Raw genomic sequence first — 20,796 nt, 5'->3', positions numbered from 1 at the left:
TTTGGCTTTCCGATCGTCATTTTCGAATTATATATGACATAGTCAAACCCTGGGCATCTTTCCCCACTCTCCCCTACCGTATTTTACTCGAAGAGGGCAAAAACGCTTTATCGCCGCTCATTGCCAAGGAAGACTGAGGAAGATTTCGGAAATCACGTGGGTTGTATATTTAACAGAATGGCTGCTACCAGTTTACGCGGTCAAATGTGTAAAAATACGCAACACTTCTTCAAAACTGCGATGGTCCATACCTTCGGGGGGCCCATACCTCCTGGGTCTCCCCTATTCCGAAATCGGCAGCAGAACCTTTCTTTCCGCTTATGTCTACGCATTCATGGTGATCACTAGCAGTTCCAGAAAGATGGTCTTAAACGTTGCGGGAGACATATCCGAAAAAGTTTCTCCTAATTCCAAAAACCTTTCGGATTTTAATCCCAATCCATACACACGGCTGTGCATTCTAAAACAAGTAGGTATTTGATTATAAAAGTTGTTCAGTTTTCGTTTCATTCTCATAATAAGTAAATATTTGTCGCTTTCAAGCGCTGCGTGGATGGCGGAGCGATTTAGAGCGCCCCCCCCCCCCCCACACCTCTGGATCCGCCAGTGATCGTAACGTTATGTAGTCGAATCCGATTAATTCACTGTTTTTATCCAATGTGTCCACCCGTCTTATGTCTAGTGTCACCCGTTAGAAAAACACAGCTTTGTTTCCTGGCCGGTCAGGTAGTTTGCAACGAAACTAGTTGCGTTGCAAACTAACGGATTTCGCATACTAACTGTAACATATAGATCCTATCACACAATCGCCGCACTTACTTCGTCGTCGTCGCTTCCCTCCCATTTCAGGACTGGAAGACAGTAGAGTCGATGAGGTAACCGTCCCTCCGGCTCAGTGTGCTGTGTTCTGGCCCTCTCTGCCTCAGTGTGCAGTATTCTGACCTCCGTTCTCCCTTGTGATTGCAGGTGCCGCTGCTCGAGCATGGTGCGGGCGCTGTGGGCGGCCGTGTGCCTGCTGGCCGCGGCCCGGGCGGCGGCCGACCGCCAGCCGGCACACACCGTGTTCGACGTGCCCCGGCGCGTCGAGACGGTCCGCACCGACGGCGCCGACGACCTGGGCTTCAGCGCCGACCCGGAGCCCGCGTCGGCACCGACGGAGGCCGCCGGCGGCGGCGTCCGGCGCCTCTGGGGGGTGGCCGACACCACGGCGCGGCCCGGCCGCCTCTTCGTCCACGCCATCGACAGGCACGCCTTCCAGGGCCGCGTCAGCCGGTATGAGGTGAGTACTAGAGTTGCAAAGTTTTCCCCAAAGGCTGCTACCGGCACCGCCCCGCCCCACAAAAATTTTCTGGGATACCGGCATGCTACCACGCCCCAAGCAAAAAAACCGCCAAATTACCGGCATACTAAAAAACCTGCATTCTTGATTCTAGCTTACCCCTACAAGAGATGCCACATTTTGGCATGCAGTACCTGTCCCACCCAGCAGCCATCCATTGTCCAACCACAAATACCAGCAGGCTGATTTTGGCTGAGTTGGCCCCACAAATACCCAAAATTTTGAAACTCAATTTCAGTCTATAACTGTTAAAATATCACCTGTAATCAAAGCGGTATTGCCTACAAAAAAAAACTAACACATTCAGCAAAAAGGCGAGGACAAAAAGAACTTGAATTACTGAAATGTGTTTTTAAAGACTGGACAGTGAGCACTGAGCAGTAATCACATTTACATTTCACAGGTGTTCTACTTTTCCACATTCTCCTAAAATGTTGCAGGCACCAGCCAAATGTTTAAAATCTAGATGGTCAAAACATAAACAAGTACAGATTCGGCCATCTTCCTAACTGAGGAAGCGAGATCAACATCTACTGTTTCCTATCCACCATAGCTTGCTGGTTCGTGAATAAGATACGAATCATGTAAAAAAAAATGAGTTAATAACTCACTGGTCCTGAGAACAGTCACCAAATAATATGTATAAAAACGATATCTTCCATCCTCTCCAACCTCAAACGGGAACAAACAGAAGGTTATGAAGGATTTCGAAACAAATGCGCCATAACAGAGGCTTTTAACCAGCTGAATAAAACGCTGCAAAAAAAAGGTTTACGACTGCAAGCCACTGCCTCGTGAATGATTATATTAATAAAAATTATCCAACACAATATTAAATTATAATGAAATCAACAATGTGAGTGTAATTCACTACAAGAAAATTCATTTCTCTTCAGTTATTCAACCAAAAAAGGGTATATGAATAAATACCTATTACGTCATCAGATTACATCCATTTATTAGGGAGAGAGCATCTCAATCTTAAAAGTAAATCCTTGGTTGTATTATTTTGCGCCACTGCGTGTCAATTTTGCCTTCATGATGTGTTTTCTTGTAAAGATAAGACAAAATGTCAGTTCAAATCCATTTTCATTTAATTATGGGACCAAAGTCAGGCTCAGGGCTACCTAACACCTGCCTTTTCAGCTGGATTGTCAGTGTCAAATTCTTTGTAGAGTTTCTCAGACCACATCTCATGATCTCAAGACTCAAGGCCAGTTTCCAAACAATGTGTTTTTTGGTGTTTTGATTCTGCCTTTTCCCCTAGGGAATGTTGTCATGAACATTTATTTATTTTATTGTGTTATACATATTACCTACCATTAGACTTACTAATTGATCGTGCTTTTGCAACATGAATGAGTACCATTCCAATTCTTCCTTTTGTAGACCACAGTAGATTCTTGACAATTCTAATTATAACCAAGCCTGTGAAATGCTGAGGTCCATGTGTTACCCCTACCCTTAGCAATGGAACTTCTACCACAAAATGTATCTTGCAGTGGTTAATATTGCTGTTTTATTACAATTTGAGAGCCTCTTAGTGTCCAAAGTTTGAATCTTTTGCTGAAATTTTTTTTTGCACAAAATCAAAAATACCGGCATGCTACCGGCAAGACATGCCAGATACCACGAAAAAACCTGCGGTAGTGAAAAATTACCGGCATGCCGGTAGTGCGGTAGGGAAATTTTGCAACTCTAGTGAGTACCGAGTACAGCCTTCCAGTACCGAGTACCGAGAGTACCCAGTACCTCTTCTAGGGCCGCGTCAGCCGGTATGAGGTGAGGACCGAGTACCCTAAACCCTCCGAGTACCGAGTGCTCTAAATCTTCCAGGACCGCATGTCAGCCGGTAGAGGCGATTGCCGGGTGCGGCCACGTCAGGCGTTATGAGACTCTGCGCTCGTGCCAGACACGAATAACACGTGATTTACAGTCGTCAGCCGGCGGGCGTGGAAGAGATTATCTCAAATTGATGGTCACTCAGACTTATGGAAGTTTATTTCGTATGCGGAGGCATCACGTCATGATGAGCCACATCAAGGAGTGGGTTGAGGATAACTGGTTTCGTAGTGCCTGTCAACTGAGTTTTCCTCCATTAATTAATAACATTGCGAATGGGTGCCACTGTCTGCCAGTTTCGCTAAGGTTTTTAGCCGACGTTTATATCAGCTGAGTGGGCAGCTAGAGGCGTCTGGATTTTATTGAGCCAGTCCTACTCCTACTTGAGCTGTAAATTAAAGGGAAGATTTTCCTTACTGCACTTTTTTACAATATAATTAGCGTCACGCCGTGGTTCGGTGCAGCGGTGCTCTATTGGGAGGCGTCCCGCGGGCGAGGAGCGGGCTGTGCGGGCGGGGAGCGGGCGGGAGCCGGGCTGTGCGGGCGGGGAGCGGGTGGGAGCCGGGCCGTGTGGGCGGGGCCGCCTCATTTGCCGTAACCGATCCGGCGGCCGGCGATCCTGAAACTGATACCGTGGGCCGGGTGGACTGGGCGGCCTGGGACGGCGGGGAGCGGGAGGACGAATTTCCGCTGCAGCACTGCAAGCCATAGGGAGGCGCGGCTGCAGGACCGCGGCTGCACTGTGGAGGGGCTGCAGCGGTCACTGCGCCCCTCCTCCTCCACTGACTCACTCAGCCCCGACGGGCTGTTGGCCCACGACTGATAGGCTCGATCAGATCCACGAGGAACTGTCACTGCTTCAGGGAATAGCGTGGTACGGGCAGTTGGGTGGCATTGAGACCCAATCGGGCGGGTGCAGGAAAGGAAAACGGCTCGGGCCCGCTGCCAACGACAATACGCTTTGTCCTTTTGGTGGCTATTTTGCTGTAAGGATTTTATGTCTCTGACCGTTTCTTTTTTGCTCTTCTTTTATTGTGTGCATGTCATTTCCATTATGCAACCACCCATTAGTAAAACTGGCTTTTATTGAACAATTTATGGATACTAGTGACGCAAGAAGCAGCAAGGTTTTCTCGGTCTTGATAAGTCCTTGAAAGGCCGCAGTTTTATTTCAGTCTGAGAACGTAAAGCGAGCGACCAGACGTGCAAGCCGCGGTGCAATAATTTTAGCTTCACATTCCGTTGCCGATGGTCATTACAGAGCTCCTCCTACATGGCTGGCTATCGCTCCTCCTACTGAGTTCACGTTCCCTCCCTCACCTCCACCCAGCGGTGGGGTCGCCTTTCCATCTGCACCTGCTGTCTGTCCACCTCACCACCCGGGTGATCTATGAGGGCGGGACCGGTGACCGGCCACCGGAAGACGCCCATATCCGGCGCCGCTGCAGACGGCAGCTCAGTGTCCACAGCCGGTCATTTGTCTGCAGAGAGGACGCCAACGCGAGATGCTACATGATATGATCAAGGAAGGCATGCCGGGATTGTAAGACATGTGAGAGAGAGAAGTGCCGGAACAAATCTTTAGCAGCTTTGTCTCTCCGACTTCTGACGGTGTGAAAATGAATGCCCCTCAGATGCCTGTCCTAGACACTCGGTCCTCAGGTGCGGGGTCAGGAGCCGGTTTATGTACTTCTCGAGGTGCGTTCCGCCCCATCTTAGTGACCGGATAACCCGTCCTCTATTACAATCGCCGGTCCTTAGACGTCAGTGAACACTGAACTCCCTGCCATTCGCGGGGCGTCGCTGTCGCGTCCCGCCCCGTTCGCACCCCGCTGGCCTTATGGAGTTTCGGTGTCGAGCCCTGCTGACAAACGGACTGGCCAGTGGCGGACCTACCAACACCGGGCGTCGGCTGACGGGCTGAAACCGCCGGCCCCAGTCGTCACTTCTCCCGAGAACTCTGTCATCGGCGACCAATGGGCGAAGACGTCAGTGATAGGGTAAAGTACCACTGATGTAGCCTTTGGTGCATTTCAGCAGATCGAAGTTGGCAGTGTCTTGTGGTATCAGTCCATTGTCATTAAATCTTTGATAAACAAAGGGCATATTATTCATTTTGATGCCTATCCGATGTGTTGATTTCTTGGATTTGGCTGGCGCCAATTGAACTATTAGCGTTTCTTCCAGAAGTTCGGACCACTTTTTCCGTTCTCTATCGTCCTCTCCGCGTGTCGGCCACCAACTGATGCGCGGCCCGGCTGCCTCTGCAAAAACCGACCGTTAAATGACTGCAATCAGCAGCTCAGTCTCCCGAAATAACCGAGCCCCGTCCAGACGTCTGCCCGCCTGCAGGAAAAATGGCGCTGAAATATCGCTACGGAATGCACGTAATTTGGCTCGTGCATAAACCATGTCTGACGGAAAATGTCATCGTCGTCTGTATTTATTCCTTGCTTGTATTTATTTGTCATTAGAGTAGAAGAAACGGCCATGGGCCACATGGAGCTTGCTGTAGCCCTGCAGTCAGCACCCAGCTCGCTCGGCCGTTTTGTCCTTGCCTTGTGGGTAGGTACACTGTCTGCACCAGGTACCGGGGGCGCTGGTAAACACCCCCTCCGCCGGGTGACGGTCGTGACTCGTGAGTCGTGATTGGCGAGTCACGGCGACTGCGCGCTGCCTCTCCCGTCCAAGGTCCGACCGGCCGCACCCCTCGCCCACAAACAGAACTGACGGTCTCTCCACACTCGGCCGTGGGGGGTTCTCACTTCACCTGCCCCCCCCCCCCTCACACACACACCTGGGAGGGGCAGTGCTAGAGCCAGCGCGAGGGACCTGGCGAGAGAGAGAGAGAGAGAGAGAGAGAGAGAGAGAGAGAGAGAGAGAGAGGGAGAGGGAGAGGGAGAGGGCGAGAGGGAGAGGGAGAGGGAGAGAGAGAGAGAGAGAGAGAGAGAGAGAGAGAGAGAGAGAGAGAGAGAGAGAGAGAGAGAGAGAGAGAGAGAGAGAGAGAGAGAGAGAGAGAGAGAGAGAGAGAGAGAACACCGCCTCCTCTGCTGGACTGAACTGTCTCCTCACGACGCAGTGCCAGGGCCACGCAAATCGTGTCAAACGCGACCTCGCCCGAGAGGTGTTCTTGGTCGTGTCGTCGTCATCAGGAGGCCAAGGAGGTGGACCTGACGAGGCGGGGAGAGCGCGGTCATTTCGAGTCCTGGTCAGAGGAAAGGTGCAGTTCGCGGCCCCTTGACCAGCAGAGGAAGATGTCTGCTGCCATCACTATAAACAGCAGAGGAAGGGGATTCCCAGCTGCAGCTCCGCCCCCGCCTTCGGGAAGGCCTGGTGTTCTGGCAGCCGTCAAAGCTGCCTGGCAGCCGTCAAAGCTGCCACAGCGTTCCCTGAGAGGGGCGGTTCTGACCTCAGCTCCGTCCCGTGTCCCCGTGTTTGCCAGTACCACGACAGGCACCCTCTCTGGTGTTTGACGGGTGTTCCCGGTCTGCGAGGGTCGGTACTGGTCGGCCGTGACCTCAGCTGGGTCCACAGTGACTCAGGGGCTGCTCTGACCTCCGGGAGCGCCGTGTCCCGTCACTCACCACGAGGGGTCCATTTGTCCAGGACAACCCGCCGTCCGACAACTTCTCAAACGGATAGCGAACAGACACCCCACAAAGGTCACCCGGCGAGTGGCGGGTCGTGTCTCGACACTTTTTCCATTTTCTAAAAAAAAGTTAAGCTCGACTCCATCGGCGGGTTTTCATCTTACACTTGCTAGTCCGACTGCTCGAGGATTATTGTGGGATATTGCAACTTTAACCCGTGCACCGACGGGGGGGCGGATATCCGCCCCCCCCTGAGGTTTTTCGCGAATAGCGGGAGAACCGCGGCGCGTAGCTCCGCGAAATTTGGTACGACTATTCTCTCATCAATTTTACACATGGTGTACAAGTTTGAACCTCCTAACTTTTAAGGTCAGGTCACCAGGTCACTTTGAATGACCCAACCTCAAGTCACTTTTTTGCAACTTTGTCACCGTGCCAGAGCTACAGTAGATGTCGGAGGCCTTTGAAAGTCGCAGGATGTTATTAGGTCATTAGTAGCTACAATTTGTATATCTCGGAATTTTGATGTCGGTGACCTAAGGCCAGGTCAATTTCGCGACCTCCCCATTATAAGTCAATGGGGGAAAATCAACTCCCTGTTTTTACCACTAAAACGGGTTGGAATGGCCCCATATGCGATACATGACTTCATATACGATCAACCTTCACTACCTTGAGGTCTGTTTTGCTGTTGGGCAGCTGTAAGGTCATGTGACGTCATCAAAGGTCACCAAAGGTTTTTTGCCAATAACTCCGTACAGGAACAAGATACAGCCGCGCGGATGGTCTCATTGTGTTCAGCTCGTCAAGACGCATCAAATGATATACATGATGACCTCGAGGTCACGTGACCTGTGGTCAACCTTTGACCTTGACCTTTCGAGGTCAACATATATATCATTCGATGCAGATTGACGAGAGGATCACGATGATGCCCTTAGTTTGTTCCTATCGCGACTAATTCGAAAGTTATTCGAGAAAAACTCCATATCTAGCGCCGCCATTTTTGACTTTTTTGACCCCTGTGACGTCATCTTTGACCTGACCTGAAAATGACCTCAGTAAAAATTGTAGATCTTGACTGTGCGTATCCGATGCCGTTTACCGCTTGTCGCTATCTTGCTTCGTTCTCGAGATCTCTGGGGGGGCGGTCATCCGCCCCCCCCCCCCCGTCGGTGCGAAGTTGGCGCAGACCCCCGTCGGTGCGCGGGTTAAAGCCTGAGAAGTGAGAATGCAAAATCAATGAGTCATGGTAACGGTCAGCTGAACAAACGACTAACTGGCGACTGTGCACTACGTGAATTGTGATCTCTTCTGTCGGCGGAATTTGTATTGGTCTGTCAGGGTATGCGACTTTGGCCCGGTCCTGATGTTGAACCAGACTCGACTCTTAGCCGAATGAGTTAATGTTTGTCCAACAAGTCTAATGGTTTGCACGCTCCGCTGAGGAGCTGAGCATCTGTCGGGCACGTCGGGTCGTCCGGAACTGGACGAGTCAGCGGCTGGCGGCCGGTAGGGGGTCTGGTGCCCGGTGGGGGGGGGGGGGGTGCAGGGACGGCCATTGGCGCCGCCACGGCGGGGTCCCGGCTAATGAACCTACCAGACCTTTCATAGATGACACCTCTGAATCACCACTGCAGCGCATCTGCTAGGCCTCGGCATTTTATAGGTATATTTATTTCAGTGGGTCTAAGACGTTTTTTTGTACGCTCGACATTATCTAAGCAATAAATAGAAAAAAACGTCTATTTTCCGTATCATCGTCGTCCGTCTTACTGGTTGGGGACGGAGGGCAGTTAGGAGCGAGGGAAAGACGAGTTTATAAATTGGTGATAAAGGTCGAGACTGGAAATTGGAATTAAAGATAAAGAATCGTTACCTATATTCTAAGAAACTATTTCCGATGCAACTGTCAATTATCTTATTTGCTGAGCCAGAGCTTGTTGGATAAACTTGGCACTTATCTACCTACATGTACAGTGCGAGTGTTTATTTTTACACCTCATAAGCGATTTAGCAGGCGGTATCGTTTTTCGCTGCCGTCCTTTTCAACTGACTGGTACAACTCTCGCCGGACCACCTGGCGTGTTCCATCCCGGGTTTGTTTTATGGTTTCGGATCGCTGACCTTCTGTCCTGTACTCGGTAAGTGCGTGGGGGCCCGGTGAGTCAGCTCGTGCGGAACTGTCTGCTGGGCGGCAGCGAGGGCCGGCGTGCACCTCCAAAACCAACACCCGGTCCACCCGGCCCACCCTGTGCGCCCTGTGAGTACACGGTTGCTTCCTAAAACAGTGCACGCGACGGTCAGGTGCCGTCTGTTATGTGTTCATTACTCAGAGGATAATCAAACAGTGGTGACGCCGCCAGCCGCCTGGCCGGCGCAGACTGCAGAGCAGAGTGTTAGTGCAGTCTGGCCTCGCTACTGGTACTCTTACCTGGTACTCTTACCTGGTGGGGCTCCTTCTGCTTCGCAGCCGGTAGTAAGGACTGGAGCAGGAGGAACCCGGATAGGATCAGGACACGCCAGTCACAGTCTCCCCACGATGATGTCCTATAGATATGGCCAGATGACTGGAAAGTGTGTGTCCTCGTGGCATATGCCATTGGAAAACAACACTTATCGGTATGTTTGCACAAATATCGCGAGTCAGATGTAGTCGTACAATGTGTTACCTAGTGCCTGTGCGAGAAGTCGTTTGAAAGACGACAGATCTGAAGCGGCCACCACGGCCTCTGGCAAACTATTCCAGATAGCCACCCGACGATGCGAAAACGAGCGCTGCCGCACGTTCGAAACAGCACGTGCTACATGCAGCTTGAAGCAGTGACCACGAGTTCCACCTCGGGGAGGCTGATGGAAAATGTCCTCAGGGGTTATTGTGCTCTTCCCATGAAAAATATTCCAGTACTGTATCAGATCGGCGCGAATTAGTCGGCCTTGCACAGAGAAAAGGTCAAGTTCCTTCAGCCTCTCCGCATAAGTCATGTCATGCATCCCTTCAATGTGTTTTGTCCATCTGCGCTGTACCCTTTCTAGTTTACGCACATCCTCAGCATATTCGGTGTACCACAGACAAGACGCATACTCAAGCACAGGCCTTACATGCGTCCTGAGAAGGAACAACATGAATGCGGGTGATCGACAAACTGTAGCCTTTTTAAAATTGTGACACAGTCCACCGGCCTTATGCACTACAGTGGCTATATGTAGATGAAATTTTAACGAATCATCGACCAACACTCCTAGGTCACGCTGCGAGTGATGGATCGGAAGTGGTGTACCGTCTAACGTGTACAACGGCTGAGATTGGCTACAGAACTTCCGGGAAAATCTCAACACCGCACACTTAGCCTTGTTCATGCGCAAGCCCCAGGACAGAGAGGTCTTATACAGCACGTCAATATCTTGTTGCAGTGTCGGATCTGTCTGGGGATACAACGACACAGAGTTGCGCGCAACAGAAGCATACAATTTAAGGTCATCGGCAAACATCTTAAAAGTACAGGAAAGCTTTGAGCACACAAAATTAATATATATCAAAAACAACAGCGGACCTAACACGGAACCCTGTGGAACACCACTGCACACGTCTCTGCTGCTGCTTAAGTTACCACCAACACACACCTGCATGACTCTATCTGTTAAGAATGAAGAAATCCAAGAGAGTAGGCATCCATCAATACCCAACAGCTGAAGTTTCCTAAGCAGTATTCTATGACACACCACATCGAACGCCTTGGAGTAATCAAACAGAACAAGATCAACGGTCTGACCTGCGTCAACTTTCAATGATACGTCGTCATAGACAAGTAGGAGCTGTTCCATCACCGATCTCTCGGGACGGAACCCAAACTGGTGCTCCGATATAATTCTATTTGAATCCAGGTACTCGTATACATGTTTGGCAATGACACGTTCTAGCACCTTACAACAGACAGGAGTAAGACTTGCGGGTCTATAATTAAGGGGTTCATATCGCTTTCCCTTCTTAAACAGCGGTATTACATTAGACCTCTTCCAGGCGCTTGGAACGGTACCTTCCACAATCGATCGGTTAAAGATAACATGTAAAGGGTAAGTTAGGACATCACTACAATTTTTTAACACTAGCGGATGAATAAAATCAGGACCCATTGCAGAGTTTGTGTCAAGGGAGCGAAGATGTGACAGCACATCCTGCGCCGTAACTCGGATAGCGTCAATAGAACCGTCAAAGGTCTGATGAGGCTCTTGGGCAGTGGGGACCTCTTTCATAAACACAGAGGCAAAAGAAGAGGCCAGTATTTCACCCATGACTAATGGGTTCGAAGTCAGTTGTCCCGTATCTAACCTTAAAGGCCCTACAGCAACCGGCGCAACCTTCTTAGATCTGACGTAAGAGTGCAAGAGTTTTGGACACTCACTGAACCTCTGTATCATAGATTGCTCGTATGACGCCTGAGACATCACATCAAAGTTACGAACTCTCTTGTTTATAGTAGAAAAATGAACAAAGGCATCGCGGGCCGCAGCGGATGTCAGGGCATATTTTAACATACTGACTGCGTCCCATTTTGGGACGCAGCCCCCTGCCTTTGGGACGTAGCCCTCGCGAAATTTGGACCACTGCGTCCCACACTGAAATGCCACGGTTTCAGCCGAAAAGTGCGAGCAAAAATAAGTAACATGCCTCGGTCTTTTACTGTGTAAAAGATGTTGGCTTTCCGATTGCTTTGAGCCCTGATTTACTATGTACCTAAGCACATACATGCCCTCTCCAGTCCTTGTGCCCTGCCCTACCCTTGGTCATACACCTTATTATGTTCTTCCCTACTATACCCCTAGGATATGTGCCCTGCCCAGTGCCCTGTCCTTAGGTCTTGTACCTTGCCCTGCCCTTTCTTCAGGCCCTGTGCCCCGCTCTGCCCTGCCCTCAAACACGATACTTTATATATTCTGCCTGGAAATTTGATGCGCTGCCTTCCCGTCTTTTGGCCCCGTGCCCTGCCCTACCCTAGTTTGAGGCCCCGTGCCCTTCGCTGCCCTCAAGCCTTGTGACACGTCCTGCCATCAGACCCCGTGCCGCTGCCTTGTCTTCAGGTAATGTGCCCTGCCCTGCCATCAGGCCTTGTGCCTTCCCATGTCCTCATGCCCCGGCCCCGCGCCCATCCTCGAGCCTAATGCCTTGCCCTGCCTCAGGCCCTGTCCTGTCCTGTTCTGCTTCCAGGCCTCATGTGCATTGCCCTGCCATTAGACCCTGTGTCCTATTCTGCCATTAAGCCTTATGCGTTGTATCGCCCTCAGGCCCGTGCCCTGCCTCGCCCTAAGTTGCTGTGCTCTGCCCTGTCGTCAGGCCTTGTACCGTCCCATGCCATCAGACCCTGTGTCCTACTCTGCCCTCAAGCCCTGTATTCTGCATTGCCCTAATGTCTCGTGTCCCATGCCCGCTCTCAGGCGCTGTGCCCTGCCCTGTCATCAGGCCCTGTGGTGTCTCCCGCCCTCAGGTCCCGTGCCGTTTCCCGTCCTCATGCCCCGTGCCCTTACCTGTCCTCAGAACCCGTGCTTTGTTCTGCCTCCATGCCCTGAGCCTTGCCCTGCCCTCAGGCCCCATACCCTGGCCCTGTTTCACCGGTGATAGCAGCACGCTGCAATTACACGTGTCAAATTGGGTTTCCATGGAGACATCAACAGGCCCATTGCTCAAACACTACCACAAGTATGACGTCAGCTCGCGGAATTTGATAACAGCGTCCGTGAAGCACCGCCCACGTCTTGTCATACCTTCGGGGCCCGAAGGTATGACAAGACGTGGGCGGTGTTTCGGGCCTTGTGCCATACCTGTGTCTTATGTCTTGCTCTACCTTTAGGTACTATTTCTTGCCCTGCTCTAAGATCCTGCGTGTTGCCCTGCCATCAGGTGTGTTGATCATCAGGTGTTCTAAGGCCCTGTGTCTTGCACTACTCTCCAGCCTTGTGTAATGATAGCCTCAGACCCGCGCCTTGCCTTGCCCTCGGACCCTGCATCCTACCCAGCCCTCAAGTATCCGTCTTAGCTTAGCTTCATGGCCTGTGCCTGCCCTGTCCTTAGGGCTCAGACTCTGTGTCCTGCCTTCCCTAAAGTCCTGTTTAGAGATGTCAAGTTGGAGCCCGCAGGCCCGGAGCCTGGCCTAAAATCCGGCCCTACAGGGCTTTTGCATGCACAGTGGATTGTATCATTGTTTTGAGGTACCTCATCGAAACGCATCGACTGATATGCGACATGATCTATCTTGGTCACGAAATGACCTTAATGTGAGGTCAAGTTCTTCTGACCTTGACATTTCGAGGTAAAAATGAGAGAAGAATGATTGTGCAAACGAAAATTCTCTACCTTTTTTAGTTCAAAAGCTTTTCATGAAACCTATATTGACAAAAATTGTAATTTTACCTGTTTTTGGCTATGGAGCCTTAACCGTTGATCTGAACTCAATCCTGACGAAATATTGACGAAAGAGCTGTTCAAGATATATTGATTGCTTTTCTCCTGTCGATTGCGCCCTCCTAGCTATCATAGTTTTTGAGATACCGGCACGTTTTCCGAAAAAAAAATATCGCATCATTGCGAAGTTTGACATTTGATGGCATACGGCCAGATCAGGGCCGTCATTGCCGTCTGGCCATAGGAGGATATAGAGGGGGCCACGGGTCCATGCTCCCCCCCCCAAAGCGCCCGGAAATGACACAAAATCGACACATTTCTGGGCATAATAATTAAGCAAAGGAACTTCCATTGGGAAAAGTTTGGGTTATATAACATGATAGGCAGTAAGGAAGCGAAATCCGAAGCATCCAAAGCATCCGTTCATCCAAAGCATTAATCTATGATGGATTTTTTATGTAGCTTTAAAATCCGATGATTTTTTGTCACAACTTAGGTGGGTACTGTTTGACCTTACGTCATCTAATTATTTCAAATACATAGTATCTTCAATGCAAATTGGCCATGTTTCACACGTCAACCTCTATTTTGAATCGATTGATAAGGGTGAAAAACGCATGAAGAGACGTATGTATCACATTTTAATCATGTGCATATTCATTTTTATTCTATAAGCATAGGTACAATTTAGTGCGTCAAGGGAGGTCAAACACGCCCAACGCCGTTCAGGAAAACGAGTGACTAACAACAATGTAAATGTCATTTTAAATCGCCTGTCCGCCCTTTGAATGCGGATAAAGAACGCACTACGACTTGGCGAATTTCGAGACTGGCCAAAAGCAATCACAGCCCGCTCCCAACATCCCGCTTGCAGTGCCCTCCACCAGCACACTACACAATGTATCTGTACATTATCTCACTTGCATTATATACTATTTCGCTTGCAATGTGCCCTTTTCGATCAAAGCGTGTGCCCTATGCCACCTTTGGGACGCAGTGAAAAATCCTTAAAATATGCCCTGGCGGATGTCCGGCCGCTATGCAGCCTGACTCTTTTATATGTCAGCCAAGCCTCGTGTCGCCTGCTTAGTAAACTCTTAGGTGGATTTTTTGACCAGGGTGGCTTGCCACCCGAGCTCCTGCTTTTAGGAGGCACATGATCTAACACTTTACTAACGACAATGTCTCTAAATCTGTCAAAACTATCAGAGGCATTTAAATATCTAAGCTCAAAATTCCAATCAACCAATCCTAGGTCCTCCTTCAATCTACGATAATTTCCCTTGTGCCAAGAGAACTTCCCTTGCACTGCCTTTGCTACTGATGACTCGCCACTGAAGATATAGTCAAATACTACAGGCACATGATCACAAGCAGGCAAGGGGGGTTGCACTATGACACTGCCAATTCTATCCCACTCAGAAGTCAAGACGAGATCTAATGTGTTTCCAGACCTAGGAAACGTGGGCTCTGACACCCACTGTACTAGACCTTTTGATTCAAACACATCCATAAATTTAGTCTCAAGTGGCGGGTACGAGCCCACTGGTAAGCACCCAGATTGACACCACTGAATACCTGGAAGATTGAGATCACCCAAGACTACAATCTCTTTGCCCTCCACAATACTCTGTAAACAATCAACAAGAGCATCATTCTTCGCTAAATCATTTGAAGGGGGTCTATAAACACACGCAAAATACACATTGTAACTAGCTAGACGAAACAACAAAGCATTATCAGTGAGATCAGCTACTTCATCAACCATTAAAGACTCATGGACATAAGCACAGACTCCATGTTTTCCTACATCGCCAATCACATCCTTACGAAACAACTGGAAATGTGGAATAGAAACAATGGCATTCGAGACTGAGGACGTTAGATGAGATTCAGTAATACATATAATTTTCAAGTTATGCTGCTCAATTAATCTCATTAATGAGGTCATCTTACTGCAGATGCCATTTACATTTACTGTACAACATTTGATCACAGTGTGCTGCAGACTGGGAGACGGGTCACCTAGTTTTCCTGGTTGACAGGGGTGGTGGCTGGTGCTCCCACACTATTCTGGGTCTCCGTGGCAGGCAGAGCACTCGCCGTGGGCATGGCCTCAGTATCAGTGCCACTAACAGGGGGTTCCCTGGCAGGTGCTGCCTGCTGGTTACACTCTGACTTTCTCTGAGCTTCGGCTCCACCGTGAGGCCGAGGCACGCTCGCTGTGAACACCCGAGCGATAGGTTGTTGCTGCCTTCTCATGTTTAGTTCCTGTCGCTGGGTGAAAGTTAAGTCCCTACGGATGTAAACATGGTCGTACTGTGATCCCTTCAAGAATTTTGCCTTGTCCAGGACGAGAGCCCTGAGCTCGCTGTCCATTATCTTTGCTCGACATAATTCAGGACATAATTTGGCACTCAATCTCAAACAATTGCGCCCTGTACGATTTATGCCTGATATCATAACTCAAGATATGTTGCGGTTTAGTGGACACTTCATTGGCTGACCAATGGCAATGCAAGACGACCAATGCCAGAGACCAAGATGGTTGTTGACCAAGCAAGCAACCTTTCTTTGGTTAGAACACCATACATTTCTGTGAACTACGTCTTCCTTCGTAGTCTTTGTCGCTACGCCGCGAGCGCGATGTCAGTCCCATTGCAACACATAATTGCCGGTCAGCCGGCCAGTTCTATTCGCTGTTTCTGCGCCAAGTGTGGGCGGTACTGCGGCGTATGAAGGACTTATGCCGCCTATCCATCCCCTGCTGGCTGATAACGTAGAGGCTGCAGACCCAATCTCGGCTGCTGCACTGCAGAGAAAGTCAATCACCCTCCGTGTGCCGCTCCCCGCCCTGCCACGGGTACATCAGTCACACCTCTGAGGGGGGTCTGTCGTAATTACCAGTCCATCGGTCAGATCGGGCTCTGGTCGGACGCTGCTGCTGCCCGCGGCGCGGCCGCCGTCGGCGGCACGATGATCGATTTCATCTCTGTGGGGATTATGGATAGCGAATAATTGATAATCGATGCTGCAGGCAATAGTCGAATTTCAATTCAGCGTCGGCAACGCTTTCATCGCTGAGGCTCAACGTTCCAGTTGTGTTATTATATTGCACATGACTCCAGCTTGGGTTCAGGGTTGCCCTGACTGTACTGTTTGTATATGTGTTATTTGTTTTATTTTGTATGGTTTTCGTCCGCCGGCTTTTGGTCGAGGCCGCTGTGTCACTGTCCCCCTGTGCACCCGCAGGTCTCTGGCGGCGGCGGACCGGGCACTCCGCTACCCTCGTGGCTGACCTTTGACCCGGCGCGGGTCACCTTCACTGGCGTGCCGACGGCGGCGGACGTGCGGCCTCACCTGGTGGCGGTGACGGCGGTCGGCGCCGACGGCTCCAGCGTCAAAGACGTCTTCATGGTGGACGTGCTGCCCGAGCCAGGTGAGTGATCTTTCTTATCTCAGCATAGAATCATTACATGGATCCGGCCCATCCCTGGCGATCATGAATTCGAGTCCAGTGTTAGAAGTATGTGATCCAGGGATACAGCGTGCCGAATTCGTCCGTCAACAGCTTAGGATATGGCGCTAGGTCCTCTTTGATACCGGCCGAACCACTATTGTACACAATGTGAACAATAGACTGTCGATCGACGTCCGTATCCTAATCCCAGTTTAGCGGTCAGCGTTACAAGCGGACGCTAGTATACTGGTGAAGGTCACATCAGAATGCGATTGACCATGTGGCACCGGACTGCAGAACCTAAACGCCCGTGTCCGTGTGGCATAGTCCCGGTTGTGCAGTCTGATGTATAATGTATGTCCCCGCTCTGCTCCTCGTAACCCAGCCGTCCAACCGCGGTGGTCTTGTCTGTTGTCAAGCGATTGTTTCGAGCACGTTTCGAGAGGCCTGCTCCGTCGCTGCCCGCTCGTAAAAAGCGCCGAGGGTTGATGCAGTCAGCCCATAACGCTCAATATATGGCTAACGTGGGCTCTCGAAGTGCCCTTCCGGTTTTAGCTACAGGTTTTTACAAATATTAAACACCACCATGCTCCTGATATCTGCCCACCCTCCATCGTCCACCGTGAACTGTTCTCTGTCCACCGTCTTCCTTCCACAGTCTTCCGTCCACCGCCACCCTCTACTGTCCACCGCCCGCCCTCTACCGTTTAGAGCCCGCCGTCGGCCGTCCATGGTCATTGGTCACCCCAGGTCCGTCCCTATGCCGACCCTGCAGGTGGTCGCCCAAGGTAGGTATCCATACGCATTGAGTAGCCGATACTGGCCCTCGCCCCTTATTCAGCCCTTGGCATGCTTTTCGTACCGTCCCTTCACCACCCCCACCTGGTCTGTCGCCTCAGGTCCCCTAATCCCGTCCTGTATCCATTCCGTTTCCGTCTCCCGCTCCTCCCCGTCGCTCTCTCCCCTCTGCCACCTGCCGCTGGGCGTCAGCTGCCGCCCTGTCGGCGCCGTATCCCCGCCCGCTGGGCCACTGAGGAGTCGGTCACGGCTCCGTCCCTCCGTCCCGACCCCGCACACCCACTGATCGGACCGGCCTCGTTTGTTTGTGCGTGTCGGACGGCCGAGCCGCGGGCGAGCCGCGGCCCGAGCCGCTTTCGTTGGCCACCGCTGCCATGTCCTGTTCCCAGCTATGCGCACCGATCCCGCCGCCGCCGCCGCACGCGATGCGAACGCGTGCCGCCGCGCGGGTAAAAATAGCTCCGGTGTCGGCGCGGGGCCGCTCGATCTCTGCCGCTTCCGGTTCATGAGCGGCGCCGGCGGTCATGTGTCGGCACTAGTGGTGTCAATTTCAGAAAACGTCAAACGTGTGTCCAATGTCCGTCCAATGTCCAATACTTACGTCGACTGTCCGTCCAAAAATGTCCAATTATAAGTGGAAAACAATGGGAACGTTTTTGGTTATATTACTTTAAGTTGGCTACACATGTGTTTCGATATAGATCTTTTTCAAGCCATAAAGACAAAAAATAATTCGCCTAAACATCAAAGTTGTCAAAATAGTTTGCGGCACAGATTAAAATTCAAATAGCAATGCTTCACACAAATGCTTGAATTTTAATCTGTGCCGCAAACTATTTTGACAACTTTGATGTTTAGGCGAATTATTTTTTGTCTTTATGGCTTGAAAAAGATCTATATCGAAACACATGTGTAGCCAACTTAAAGTAATATAACCAAAAACGTTCCCATTGTTTTCCACTTATAATTCAATTTGTCTATCTATATCAAAAATGTCCAAGCCAGCCATTTGTCCAAAGATGTCCGACACCTACGCAATAGTTTACACTCAACACTGTTATTTAATTTGCTTTTAATGTACCATTACCAGCTCAAAAGTGTTAATCATATCGAAAGCTGAGTTTTCTAATAGCTTATCAATGTTAAACACGATTACTTAATAAAAATGTTGAGGTGTAGCAAGCGATTGTCCAAAGTTGTCCAAAACCTGCTGTCATTGTCCAACCGAATTCCGAATTGGACATTGGACGAAATCGGAATTCCGAAAATTCAAGTTCCGACTGACACCACTAGTCGGCACGCGCCACTTGTTGGACACACTGCGTCCCGTGTTATGGGCGCAGCCGGTGTGTCCTCAGCTGACATTACTCGGTGCGACCGGTGTGTTCCCAGCTGACAATGCTGGGTGGCGTGACGGTGCTATTGGCGTGAGGTGGTGCCACCGCGCTGTGCAGCCCCGGACTGTCCCCCCTTTACCTGGCAGGGGGGGTGACCAAACCGGTTATCGACGCCACATGACTGACAGTGGGCTGGGGCAGGGGTGGTGCGATACCTCACGGCATACCTCGGGAGGGCTCCCACTGAGCGGGTGAAGCGCCGGGCCTGGTCGGTCACTGGGAGTCTGGGACAGTACCGGTGGGTGGGACTGGGGTGGTGCAGGCTGGGACCCCCACGCCTGCCGCCGCGGCCTGCCGCCCAGCGCCGCCGCACAGTCAATCAGCTGAGCGGCCGGCCGGCGCGCGGCGTTTATGGAGCGGGAGCGGCGCTGGCGAGCCATATATGGCGCACCGGTGTCGCCGGGGGGCGGGCCGCGCGGTGACACAGCGGCGGAGCGCTGGGCTGGGCTGGGCCGGCGGGCAGAGCGCTGGGGCTGGGGTCGGCCGGTGCGGCGACCAGCTGGGGAGTTTTGCACTGATGACCAGTGCAGCCTGGGCGTTCCTAAAAACCCAAATATCATCATCATTATCCTGGGGTATACGAATGATGGGGAAGTCACGCAAGTGGCTGCAGATCGGGGACCGAAGGACTGCATGCACCAAGACTGTTCTTCGCCAAATGTTATATGAGGACGTCAATCTGTGCCGACTGCAACTGGAAACTGATCTAGCCGTTTGATGGCGTTTTCATATTTTCTGTCCGTTTTCAGCGTCGTCAGAGGAATTCGGGGCTGTCGGCGGCGGAGAGCCGCTGTCGGACGAGCTGGAGGGCTGCCGCGCTGGCAGCGCCCCTAGCGTCGCCTCCGTGTACTTTGATGTGCCGCCCAGCACCCTAGGTGGCGCGGAACGCCTCCGTCTTCTGATGGCTCTTGCGCGTAAGTAAGAAAGATATGTCGATTCTTAAGGCGAAGTGAGTCACTTCGTAACCTTTGGTGGTTTTTTTCTGTAAGCTATTTGACCATTTCCACTATGGTATGCCCCTTTTCCCACTGTTCGCTATATTGAGTTCGCTCTCTTTCCCTCCCCGACACAGGGGAGATGCAGCTGAGCCCTGAGGCGATTCTGATGAGGTCACAGACGGGCGCCATCCCAATGGGTTTGTCCAGCACAGTGGAGGCGGGGCCGGGCGTGCGGCCCCGGCGCGGGAACGACCTAACGCGACTCTCCTGGAAGGTAAGGGCGCGCTGGTCGCACTGGGTATGGCATGGGAAGATTCCCCAGAACTGGGCAGTGGGCGTCTAGACAGTTGACGCCGTTAACTGTCTTGAGTTTATACTGCCTTCAGATTTGAGCCTACCATCCCTGTCTTCATATGTCATAAAAAGATGTTTGAATTTGTATGTGTCAGCAGAGGTCCGATCTGTGAGGTTAAACTCCAAGTTCTCGCCTCTGACCGTCGTTGTCCCCTGGTCGTCAGGTGGGCTGCGGGGACCAGCTGCAGCCGTCGCGGCGCTGGTCGCTGACTGCCCTGCGCCAGGACCAGCGGCTGCGGCAGCTGTCGGACGCCGCCGGACGCCCGGCCGTCGGCTGGAACCTGGAGTCGGTCCGCGCCGCGCCCGGCCGCCGGCGGAGACAGGTATGGAGGGCAGCGCCGCCCAGCGGCCACAGCAGCGTTACTGGTTTCTATTTCTGCCGACAGAGGGCAGGGCGGGGATCAAGCTTCATGCACGTTCTTTGAGCGGTGCCGCTGTCACGAATGATTGTTTTCGGTGCCGGTGGGTTTGTGAGGAGGGCTCTCCATGTAAACTGCCTTTGTTGAACAGGGCTCCCCGTACCCGGCTGGCCCGAGCCCTCTTCCTCCCTGTCTGTGCCCCTCTTCCCCTCTCTCTGTACGTACTCCGCCGCCGGGCTGTCGGAGTTTCCGGCCGCCCGCAGCCGTGCACAGGGGTTCGGAGCTGGGTCACTGTCTCTCTTGTCTGGCACTATTCGGCTGC

General features: G+C 51.7%; 1 protein-coding gene across 1 annotated transcript in view; it reads left to right on the top strand.

Annotated features, from left to right (window-relative positions):
- Positions 1 to 20,796, top strand: part of LOC122366278 (dystroglycan-like) — a 63,836-nt gene that overhangs the window by 34,063 nt on the left and 8,977 nt on the right. Inside the window, exons 2-6 of the mRNA XM_043338343.1 lie at positions 967 to 1,279; positions 16,421 to 16,607; positions 19,573 to 19,737; positions 19,896 to 20,035; positions 20,280 to 20,438. Of these exons, the coding sequence (XP_043194278.1) occupies positions 983 to 1,279; positions 16,421 to 16,607; positions 19,573 to 19,737; positions 19,896 to 20,035; positions 20,280 to 20,438 (948 nt within the window). The 5' untranslated portion in view covers positions 967 to 982. The remainder of the gene's footprint in view (positions 1 to 966; positions 1,280 to 16,420; positions 16,608 to 19,572; positions 19,738 to 19,895; positions 20,036 to 20,279; positions 20,439 to 20,796) is intronic.

The sequence above is a fragment of the Amphibalanus amphitrite genome, unplaced genomic scaffold (assembly GCF_019059575.1).
Source record: "Amphibalanus amphitrite isolate SeventyFive unplaced genomic scaffold, NRLGWU_Aamphi_draft 000794F_arrow, whole genome shotgun sequence".
In the NCBI taxonomy this organism is placed as follows: domain Eukaryota; kingdom Metazoa; phylum Arthropoda; class Thecostraca; order Balanomorpha; family Balanidae; genus Amphibalanus; species Amphibalanus amphitrite.
This window is presented reverse-complemented; position numbering and strand designations above follow the sequence as displayed.